Consider the following 12380-nt stretch of genomic DNA (forward strand, 5'->3'; position numbering starts at 1 on the left):
CTGAAAAAATAATGTAAGAGGAAAAAATAAATAAATGTGGAAGAGGAATAATTCGAATAAGACTTGAGAATAGAATTGACCAATGAGAGAAGACTGAGAAACTACGCCCTGCTGAGTCAGTAGAAGGAGCGCAAATTAATGTAGCAAACGAGAGGAGAGCAGTAAGCTAGAGCAAGTATTCTCTAAAAAAAAGGAAGGAAATAAGTGTAAACTGTTGATTTTGTTTAAAAACGGGATTTCATGTTGGATTTCATGAAGAGACAGTTGTGTTGAAAGAATCCAGTTAATTTTATGTTCGTGTGAATGCCAATCTTTAAGTATTATCATCTGGAAATACTGGATGTGGTCAGGTTTTTGGAATTCACCGGAAAGTTCCGTTGATGGCGAGCCACCCAATCAAACGCTAGGAGAAGAAAGAGGACAAACAGAGACATCAAGTTTGTTTTTCATTCTTTTCTTCAGGAAGGATGCTTTTTTTCTTTTTCTGAATGGAACTGTGAATTAACAGATGCATCGTTGGATTCAAGATAAGTGACTGAAGAAATCTGATATCAGTGACTGATTGAACCAAACTTTGATTTGCTTTCAAGAAGTTTTCCTTGAGAGGGTTATTTTATACACAGTGAATCTGGTGTTACTAGGGTTAATTCACTGTGACGGTAACAGGTGACTGTAAACCCTTGATAACTGACTATATTTGCAGAGGTTTTTTATTTATTTTACATTGGAAAAATGTGATTTATTTGTTGTTTTTGTTTTCCTATTGTTGATTTAATTATTTTCTTTTGAAAAGGCCTACTTTTATTTGGTGGAAATTATTCAAAGTAAAGTACTTACCGCATTATTGGCTCCTGTGTTCTTCAGTAAATATCCACTACCTCCAATAGCCGTTCCTGTGATTTTCTGGTGCGCAATTAGTCCATTTATATATAAATATATAGCTCAAAGTGTAAGTAATTTAAACACTGTCTTGTTATTAGAGTCTGTTAACTAATGCAGACACTTAATTTTGAATCATATAATTTATATCACCTGCTACACTTATGTAAGGGAAACAGGTCAATTTAGCTCAAGTTAAAATGGAATTTGAACAGAATCACTGTTTCACGGCTGATCACTGAGATGCCCTGCAATTCACTGAATGAGCTGTTTAACAAAAAATCTGCAATGGATAGTATTATTCAAACTATAGTGAAAACACTATTAATTAGCACAGTAACAAGATCGGCAGTTTAAGACATTAACTTGTAAGCACAAAACACAAGATACTTCTCTTTTCAATATGAATAAGGCTTTATTAGATAAATCTAAGACATATAAACTAATCTAACACAGTGCATGCACTCACACATTCACACAAGTTGCAGGAAGATAGAGAGTTATGAAAGAATGAGTTTAAGGGAATGAAAATGTAGAATCCCAAGTTTACAGCAATACGTGAAATTGCATAAACATGAACAGCCATCAATCACTTAATTAACCCTCGCATTGAGTTCCTCAATGAGCTTAAAATTATATTAGATACAGTAGTACAAATGTGAGTCTGGAGGAGTTACTTGTGTCTCCTGTGTAAAGGGGTTCCCTTTGATGTCATTGAAAGGGGGTTTCCCGAGGTTGCTGATTGGCTGGAAGTTCAGTAGTCGCTGAAGTGACATCTTGGGAAGACCGTGGTTGGGCATTGGCTGAAAACGCTGAAAACCAGTTGTGGGCTGGCTGAAGTTGAACAGGCACTCAAGGTCAGACTCTGAGACACAGCATTACAAAACTTAACTCAGAACATGAAACTCTCAAACAGAAAAGAAAATAAGTAAAGTTTGACGAGACTAGGTGGTGTTTCTTCTCATCATGGCTAAGTAGCAGCAGGCGAGCAGGCCGAAGCACGCTGGAACCGCACTCAAAGAACGCTTAAAGTGATGACTAAAAGCATGGCTAAAAGCTAGGAAGCAAAGCTACAAGCTAAAAGCAAACTTGTGGTCCGAATTTTCCCGCTCTTGCAGGGTCTAATTTTGGACATGATTCCTATAACAAGAATATGATACATTTGACATAACTGATGGTCATGACTGTTTCAAGCTAACAGATTCAAACATGTACACACTAAACATGAATATGTATCCTTAAGCTATCCAATAGTTATTAAAAGACATACACAATAAGTGATTATAACATGATATTCAAATGTGTGGGTTACATATAAATGCATATGGAGTTAAGCGATGGACTGATTAATTTATGAAGTCATTTTGAGTTCATTTTTGTCACACTGTCTGGTCTCTGTTTCCCTGAGTCTCCACTAGTGGTCTCACTTCCCCATAGGCACCTATCCGTAGGCACTACAATTCCCACAAAGCCTTGTCCCTTCATCACAGTAATTGCACTCCTGTTAATTGCACTCAGGTGTCCTCACTTGTTAGTCATTATCCTTTTAACAAGGTGAATATGAGGAAAGTTCTTCCCAGATTCTACCAACACATACATTTCCCCACACGAGGTGATCAGACATTAGATCACTGCTATTCAACACTAAAGGACAGTTACAAACCCCCTCCCCCGACCAGCATTTGGCAAAAGTGACCACATTAGCATACTGCTGTTACCAGCCTACAGACAATGCCTCAAACAGGAAAAACGGTTTCTAAAACAGTCTACAAATGGAGTGAAGAGGCCATCTCTACACTGCAGGACTGCTTTGATTCCACAGACTGGCAGATGTTTCAAGATGCAGCAGGAGACAACATACAGGAATACACAGACTCTGTGATAGGCTACATTAACAAATGCACAGAGGATGTTGTTCCATCCATTAACGTTAAATCATTCCCAAACCAGAAACCATAGGTCAACGGTGAGGTGCGGGCCAAATTAAGAGCACGGACTGCTGCCTTCAACTCTGGTGATTTAACTGTCTATAAGAAGTCCAGGTATGACCTTCAAAGATCAATAAAAACAGCCAAAATAGACTTTAGGGACAGAGTGGAGTCAGAATATCATTGCTCTGACCCCCAACGAATGTGGAATAGTCTACGCTACATCACATACTACAGAGGAAGGAAAAGCAGTCGTGTGTCTTTGTCTGCCTCTTTACCAGATGAGCTCAATACATTCTATGCTCGTTTTGAGGCAGACAATACATTTCTTGCTGTGAAAATACCTGCTGACGCTGACACCTGCCCCTTGGTTCTAACCACACTCGAAGTGAGTAAGGCCTTCAAGAGAGTCAACGGCCACAAATCTCCAGGTCCAGGTGGCATACATGGATGTGTCGTGAGGGCCTGTGCTGTCCAGTTAGCAGATGTCTTCACCAACATCTTCAACCTCTCCTTAAGACTTACAGTGATCCCCACATGCTTCAAGCAAACCACAATTTTCACAATTTTCTGTTTCATCATCCCTGTTCCCAAGAAAACAACCGTCTCCTGCCTGAATGACTACCGCCCTGAAGCACTGACATCAGTCATCATGAAGTGCTTCGAACGGCTAGTCAAATCCCGCATCTGCTCCTCTCTGCCTGACACCTTGGACCCATTACGATTTGCTTACCGTTCTAAAGCCCCGTTCACACCAAGAACGATAACTTTAAAGATAACTATAAAGATAACGATATTAGCGTCCAGACTAGCGAACAATAACGTCTGTTTATTCTGAGCGCACATGCGTCTGCCGCTTTAAATCCTCGAGCCCTTATAGCAAGATGGATTCTGATTGGATGTCAATGTTTGTATCGTTCATCAACTGGAAAAAAATAGTTCTGAAAATGATTCCAACGATACCGTTTCTCTATGCTTTTATTGTTACAGTTGTAGTGTGGACTCTGCTATTCTTTAATATTGAGAACAATTTTTAGAACTATATCTTTATCGTTATCTTTATCGTTATCGTGCTTGGTGTGAACGGGCCTTAACAGATCCACTGATGACGCCATTGCAATGGCCATACACTCTGCCCTGGAACACTTGGAGGGAAGAGACACCTATGTGCGGATGCTGTTTGTTGATTACAGCTCTGCATTTAACATCATCATCCCTACCAAACTTATAGCCAAACTGAAAAATCTGGGTCTTAACAGTCACTTATGTAACTGGGTCCTGGACTTCCTGACCGGCAGACCCCAGGTGGTCAGAATTGGCAATCACACATCCTCCTCACTTAAACTCAGCACTGGTGTGCCACAGGGATGTGTACTCAGTCCTCTCTTGTACTCCCTGTTCACTTATGACTGCTCTGCTAAGCAAAGCTCCAACACCATCATCAAATTTGCTGACAATACTACTATCCTAGAACTCATCACTAATGGCGATGAGACATCCTACAGAGATGAGGTTAATGCACTCACAACATGGTGTGCTGATAACAATCACTCTCTAAACGTCAGCAAGACCAAGGAGATGATTGTGGACTACAGGAAGTCACAGAGAGAGGGTCACGTTCCCATTCATATCAACGGAGAGATAGTAGAGACAGTTAAGAGCTACAAGTTCCTTGGCATTCACATCTCTGAGGAGCCTACACTCAGAGACCATAGTGAGAACAGCCCATCAGCGTCTCTACTTCCTGCGGAGACTGAAGAGGTTTGGCATCTCCTCTAACATCATGTCAAACTTCTACCGCTGCACTATAGAGAGCTTTCTGACCAGATGCATCACTGTATGGTACGGCAACTGCTCTTCTTTGGACCGCAAAGCTCTTCAGCAAGAGGTGAGAACAGCAGAGCTCATCATTGGACATAAACTCCCAGCATTACAGGACATCTATCAATCTCGCTGCTTGAGAAAGGCTCGCAGCATCATCAAGGACTGCACTTACCCTGCTCATCACCTGTTTGCCACATTGCCATCTGGCAGACGTTTCTGATCCATCTGTTCACGGACAACCAGACTTAAGAACAGCTTCTATCTTCAAGCCATCAGACTACTTAACAATCAGCGGTCCTCCATCTAAAAAAAAAAAAAAAAAAAACACCAGAATACATGCTGCTCTTATGTTTACTTTCATTGTACTTGCACTGCCACTTTTTTAATATTCCTTCATGTTACTCTGTGACACTCTACAATGACTTTTGGACATTGCTCTACTCAGGAATACATCTGAATGTGTGCTGCTCTTAAGTTTATTTATTGCATCTGCACTGCCACTTTAATTTTCATACATGTAGCTCTACGTCACTCTACAAAGACATTTTAGACACCATTCTACCCCAGTAATCATAATATTACCTCAGGACTTTTTATGTACACTATAACTCTAAACACTGATTACCTTTATTGTACCTGTTACTTCCACTTTTTTTGTATATAATGCTCTGTCTATGTCTTTCTTTCTAAGGGCACTGTAGTCACTCAAAAATCTCAGTGCTCTCCATGTACGTTTTTGTCTAATGTCTTGTTATTGTCCCTGTATGTCTGAGCCTCGTCACAAGCATTTCAATGCCCAGTTTTCCCCAGTGTTAACTATGCAAATGACAAATAAATGCCTCTTGACCTCTTGACCCTATATTAACCAGTCATTTTCTGTTTGTCTTCATGGAGTCCTTTCTTTCCGTCACCCAGTTTCCTTGTCTTCTGAGTTCCTGTTCCTGTTCCCATTCCTGTTCCCGTTCCTGTTCCTAATCCTGTTTATTTATTTGTTCGGATGGATTTTTGGTTTTGACCCCTGCTTGTTCATTTCCTCTTTGGATTACCCAAATAAACCCATACTGCGATTGGAACTATCGTCTCCTGCATTTCACTGGGTCTCCGATCATCACAGTTTTGGTCCATTTATATTTAGAAAAGACAGTTTCTGTGTCATTCTCTGACAAACATTTCTGTGGAGACCAGAGGTTAAAAGGCCCCCCTTAAGAATTTCAGTCTGGTTCTGCTAGGTGGGGGAAGTGCTTATTACTCTCATGGGTTTACATGTGATGTCCGGCATTGCATATCAATTACTTGCCCCAAATTTGACAATCTCTTCTCCGAATTGAAATTGTCAATAATTGTTCTAATTGTGTTAATGTCAAATGTTCTGTGAAATTTCTGTGTTAATGTTCTGTGAAAGAGTTGGTTGGTTGGTTATCTTGTTTCTGACTTGTGGCACTAGGACTGATTTATGACCTCCTGTTGCCTTCCTGAGGAATTTAAATTTCATGTTTCAACCAAAGTCCTAATCGACTCTTTAATTTGTCTGGTTCGGGTCAGATCCGCTACAAGAAGAACCAGCTGTCTTCAGCCATCCTGGTGAACTTCTACAGGTGTGCGATTAAGAACACCCTGACCAGTTGGGAAAGTCTTTGAGTGTTTAGAATTGAAGCAGTGTTGCTGTGCTGCTGTATAATTCACAGAGATTAAAATTGTTTCTCTCTAGCATGTTACAAGTATGCAATAAAGTATTGTCATGCTCTCTGATATATTAAAGGGGGGGTGAAATGCTCGTTTTCACTCAATATCCTGTTAATCTTGAGTACCTATAGAGTAGTACTGCATCCTTCATAACTCCAAAAAGTCTTTAGTTTTATTATATTCATAAGAGAAAGATAGTCTGTACCGATTTTTCCCGGAAAAACACGAGCGTCTGTAGGTGTGACGTGTGGGCGGAGCTAAAGAATCACGAGCGCCAGTAGGCTTTTGCTTTGATAGCGTTTGGAAGCTTGAGGACAAAACCAACCAAAAACAAACCATGGCTAACAGACAGATTCAGCGTATATTTATGATCCAGAATCAGATCCAGAGGCTGAAATTTAACAAGAGCAGCAGCAACAACAGTGTCTCTATGTGGTATGTACTGAAACTGTATATATATTTGCTTATATTTACTTAGTTTTGGAAAATGACTAAGTTCCACTTTGTCGTCTTTTTCTTTTTTTTTTGCTTTTTTTTTTTAAGCTGTACATGTGGAAAGTGCAGTTTGATGACAACATCGCATGTTGTTTACTTGATGTGCTTACAAGCCGATAGCTAAGTTAACAACACATAGATATATGAAGCAGTTTTACTCATGCAGTTTGATGACAACATCACATGTTGTTTACTTGATGTGCTTACGAGCCGATAGCTAAGTTAACAACACAGAGATATTTGAAGCCGTTTTACTCACCGCATGCGGTTCCAACACACGATCGTGACCCTTTTTCGTTGGGACTGCATTATCCTTAAGAAATAAACGATGTGCAAATCCGTGGTCAAACTGGGCCTTGTTTGTAAAACAAGCATCTACGAAATGCAGGGAACAAACACTTGCACAACTCCGTTGATGCTCTGTAAAAATAAACTCCATCCACTGGTCCCTTAATGCTGTTTCTCTTTAGGTAATCTGTGCAGGGTTGTCTTGCCCTGGCAACCAAAAACACACTCCTTTTGTGACTTTTTGCGACGCTCTCGCTCTGATCAGTGAAGTCTGTTGTGCTCTCAGTGCTCTGCTATACAGGAGCGGGCGCTCTTCCGGCAGAAGTGCCTCAGGACCCATATAAGGAAATTCCGCTCCATCTAACGTCACACAGAGCCATACTCGAAAAAAAACTTTCCGAAACTTGTGACAAACCGGAAGGAGTATTTTTGGAACAGAAATACTCCTTCAAACGTACAACTTAATTTTTGAAACTTTGTCCATGTTTAGCATGGGAATCCAACTCTTTAACAGTGTAAAAAAACTCAGTATGCATGAAATAGCATTTCACCCCCCCTTTAATTATGATTTAAAATTTCAAAACTGTCTTTCAAGATTATAATTAGTTACAGCAAAACAAACTCCTATCACTCTGCATGGAAAAGAATTGGAAAGACATTTGTTGACTGCACTAGTAAACAAAGCGTTTTGAAATGCAACATCAAAAGGACATTTACTCATAGTTTAAATTCTTAGATGATAAAATGATTTGTAATTAATGAAAGCTGTTTGATAGATCGAGCACTCCGGTCTTTCCAAAATCATCTTATTTATTTTTTTTCTCTCTCTGTCTGTCTGTCTCTCTGTCCAGCCATTTCCCCATGATTCTGCTTTGTCTCACTTTAAGTCCATGGCACTGAAATCACTGAGAAACATCTTGCACAGGAACAGAGACAATACAGCTCTGTGTTTATTGCTGGAAATGCTCAGTGTCTCTGGTCCACTGGGAACATAAACACTTTAGCCATGCATGTGATATTATAGAAATATTGGGAGCTAAAAGGTCTGCATGAGCTCTTGATTAGCAGATATGTCTAGAACCAAACAAATCTTCTGATATCTTCTCTGGCAAGGCATCTTGGGAAGTACCTTTTGGTATGCATTCTCCACTTCTGGTATTTTTCAGCTGTAATTTCATGGCATGCAGCATCCATTGTATGCTGTAGGGACATTTGACTCTGTGGACGGTGCTCAAAAACCTTCAATCTCCAGAATCAGAAAAACTCCTCAATTGGGGTTGAGGAAAGGGGAGTAAGGGCCAAGGAAAAGAGAAATAATTTACTGACTGCTCTGGGAATGGTGGAATGCCGCATTGTTCCATGTGATCACATATATTGGCAGGTGATCTCCCACCTGTCTTTCTCTGGCACCAGTCTTTGGTACAGATCTTCTAAAATCTCACATTTATGCAGGAGTGCACTTTTCCACACAAGATCAGCCCAAAGAGGTCCTCTTTTAATGTATGACCGTATGAGTTAGTTTATAACATGATGTTATCTGTTCTCGCTTTCAGTGTGAAAGCATTTGAAAATTTTCTAGTAAAATTACATAGTTTTGGTCTTGGTTGAGCTTGTGTGTAAACAAAGTTCAAGCATTTTAAATTTGTGTTAACTCTATGCATTTTGTGTCAAAGCAACAAGATATTTGTTAGTTGTATAGCCTACACAGATGGATGTTGTGCAAACTGTGTTAAAAGTTTAGGAAAATTGTTAAAAGTATTGAAAAAAATTGTCATAGTGATCCTAAAAACCTGTAAATAATACGCAAGATGGCTAATGTCCTGTGAGTTTAGTGCGCGTTTGGAAATACAGCAGCCACCAGTTAGGTTTTATTTTTACTGTTAGTCATTACAGCATTTCACTAGATTTGTAGTGAGAAGCGTTTTTGTAAACATGTGTTCACTGAAGCTGAAGTTTTCCTTCAAAATAAAAGCTCTACTGCCATTTCCGTCCAAATAAAAACTTAAAAGTGCAAGAATGAATTGCTGCCAGATAGAAGATTTAATTGCAGTCCAAATTTGAAATATCTCTTTTAAGTGAAGAAATTTGGAAATAAGTATTGTAATGTCCCTACTGTAGCATAGAGCAAAAATAATATACCTATGAAATATTAATTTTCACTTATTTTACAGTGCAATTGTTTTACAATATATGGCTATTATTGTCATTGTTGTTATTATTATATTTTAAATTAGTTTTTTTTTTGTTTTTGTTAGTTTTTTTGCTTCCTAAAACCCCAGAGTAAATGTAATTTAAGCTAAGACAGTGAGACAGATACAAGTCAATTCACAGACTTTTTTCTAAGTTAAGTTTTCTTAGTTAAGAACATGGGTTAGAGCTCATAATTTTGAACTCTCAAAGTTCAATAGATAGAATAATTTAACTTAACTTTTTTTCATTACTATTATATGTTCTCTTGTTCTTTTTTTCTGTAATGGTAAGAAAATATGAAAATAAACAGTTTAAAAAATAAAAATAAAACAATAAAATTAAATAAATTTCCCAAATCTTCATGTGTGTTTTTGTTTTGTTTTTTCTCCGGGGACTGCTAATATAAGTGTCTGTTCTGCTTTCTGGCCTTCTCAGTACAACCAGAGGTTAGGTTCCCTAAAATGCATCTACTGAGAGAAAAAGAGGCAGATAGTAAGAGAGAAATAGTGGGATGTCAGAGTGTCGGACTTCAACTACGCCTGTGTTTTCAGTGATCTGATAAGTCAAGAATCTTTCCACCTGGCATTATCATGCATCTTAAATGCATATCATGTGACCAGTTGTGGTGGATCTCTTTTGTTGTAGCACAGTGTGTGATGCACAAAGACTATTGAATGTTACACGGCTTATAACTGGACACATTCACAAGTGAGATTTTCAAAAACAAAGTTGGCAAACTATGTTTGCAAGTTCCATTGTTACCAACATAGTTAAACAATTCAGTGTTTTCCAAAACCACAGCTCAAACAAATTTTTCAAAACTGAATTGTGAAGATGTGTGGTTGGAACTACAACTCTCCACCTGTGGTTAGTATCATTTTGGGAAAAAATGTAATTTATGGACCAGTTGTAACGAACCTGGTTTGAAGTCTTCTGTTTGATAGCCACCAGAGTTTGCCTGTGCTTTGCATTGACTCTTGCACCACACAGACTGTCACAGATCACCCTGGACTACAGTTCCCACAATGAATCTCGCTGATTACATGCACATCTGAGGCCAATAAACATGCTCTACAAAAGGCTGTCTCTTTTGCCATCTGGGCCGAGTGTTGTTAGCGTTTAGCGTTTGAGAGCTAGCTACTTTGCAGAGCTGTTTATCTTTCTGAGTTTCATTCTGTTTCTTAGCTTTAGTTCTATCATTCTAGATCCTGACTTAGTTCCTAGTCTTAGTTCTACTACTCTAGTTATCTCTTGTCGAAGCTTTAGATTAATCATTCTAGTTTCATCCCGTGCCTCGACCTTCTGCCTGTCTTAGTTTTACCTCTCTAGTCTTGCCCCTATTAGAAATTGTCTGCCTCTTGATTGATCATCACCAATGGACCCATTGGACTACCCAATTGAATCTTGTTCGTAGATTGCAGATCCACGCCTTCCTATGCATCACTCTTCATCTTGTATCCTCGGTTCCTGTTTTCCAGTGTCTGATCTTAGCCTTGGATTACCATGTGGTCTAATAAAGCATTGCATTTGGATCCGCACGTTTTCCTGTTCTGTTTGCTCCGTAACACCAGTCCTAACTATTAACAAGTTTCTTATTAGCATGCATATCTCTAGCATATTGGCTGTTTATTATTGCTTATAAAGCTCAAGTTAATGTCTTTTTTTGCATGACCATATTTTAGATCCTTTTTAATCCACCCACACCTAAACTACCTTATTAACTATTAATGAGCAGCAAATTAAGAGTTCATTGAGGAAAAAGTCATAATATTTAATAGTTAATTAATAGTGAGAATTTATCCCCAAACTAAGTGTGACCATAGTTTAAGTATTACATGGACCAACATAATCATGTGAACATGCAGTAAAATCTATATCTTTCATTTCAAATATTGTATATATGCACATTTTATTCTGTCTTTTATTTTTGCTATGGTCATGATCTGTTTTGATTTAGTTTTCTGTGACTCCATTTCTCCTGCCTTGTTTGTTTCTATGGTTTTTGATTTGCTTATTAGTCATTATTAGTTAACTCCCTCCACCTGTTTCCCCTCATCAGCTGTCACATTTAAAGCTTTCTTCCTGTTTGGTATTTTTTTTCTCCTGGATATTAGTAAAAAAAAAAAAAAAAACTTTTTGTTGACCTCATTTGTCCTAGTATGTCTGTACCTCACCAGCCCATAACAACTTTATTCTATGTCTTTTATTTTTATCTATGTCGAGATTGAAAGTGCCATTATGAAGAGTGTGCATACATATTCTAGAAACTTTGGGAATATCAGAGTAATTTACTGTAAGAGGGAGCTTTCAATCGACTCAAATATCTGTAAATAAAGAAAAACTACATAGAAAAAAAATATCAAAGCAGTCCTCATTATTTACAGCAATAGACTGACATTAATTCCGTTTATGAGCAGAAACTACTACTCCACCATCTGCATGATACCATCAACAGCAGTTCTGTTTTGTTGAACCAACATGGTTTGAACAGCAGATGTGTGACAGAGGTAAAGGTATAACTTATACCTTTATGTAAAGGTTTAGGTTATGAGGTTAAAGGTTACATTATAAACTACTTTTAATTGTCTTTATGGAGCTTGACATTTGTGGTTAATATAAACTGTTGTAAGAGTTGTCGTAAATTAAAACAAAAAAAGAACAAAAAACAAAAACAGATTCTTCTGTGTTCCATGGTAAAAAAAATTTTTTAAATAAATAAATAAAAATATAAAATAACCATACCATTCATGTTCGGAAGAACTTGAGCATGAGTAGATTATGTTATAATTTAAATTTTTTAGAGGACTGTTCTAATAAGATGGGGAATTTTCTTGAGCATGTCAAAGAGAAGCAAAGGAAAGTGATGGCCACTCAGAGCTTCCCTATGTGAACTAAACACCTCAAACACACCCAGCATACATTTAATCTACAGCAGGCACAGGCCCGTTGCATACTATGTGATACATCTGGAATGTGTGTGACTATATGTGTGCGTATTTCTGAGGTAAGTTCACCAGGCAATGAGAAATACAGCTGCATAAAGTACATCATTAGCTTTCTAACACATCCCGCTCTTTCTCTGAGAGCAGATTT

At 38.3% G+C, this 12380-nt stretch overlaps 1 protein-coding gene across 1 annotated transcript in view; it reads left to right on the forward strand.

Moving 5' to 3' along the window:
- Positions 1 to 4590: 4590 nt before the first annotated feature.
- LOC128011644 (EMILIN-3-like) overlaps positions 4591 to 12380 on the forward strand; it is a 16809-nt gene continuing 9019 nt past the window's right edge. Inside the window, exons 1-2 of the mRNA XM_052594289.1 lie at positions 4591 to 4695; positions 6174 to 6226. Of these exons, the coding sequence (XP_052450249.1) occupies positions 4591 to 4695; positions 6174 to 6226 (158 nt within the window). The remainder of the gene's footprint in view (positions 4696 to 6173; positions 6227 to 12380) is intronic.

This window comes from Carassius gibelio, chromosome B23 (assembly GCF_023724105.1).
Source record: "Carassius gibelio isolate Cgi1373 ecotype wild population from Czech Republic chromosome B23, carGib1.2-hapl.c, whole genome shotgun sequence".
NCBI classification, from domain to species: Eukaryota; Metazoa; Chordata; class Actinopteri; order Cypriniformes; family Cyprinidae; genus Carassius; species Carassius gibelio.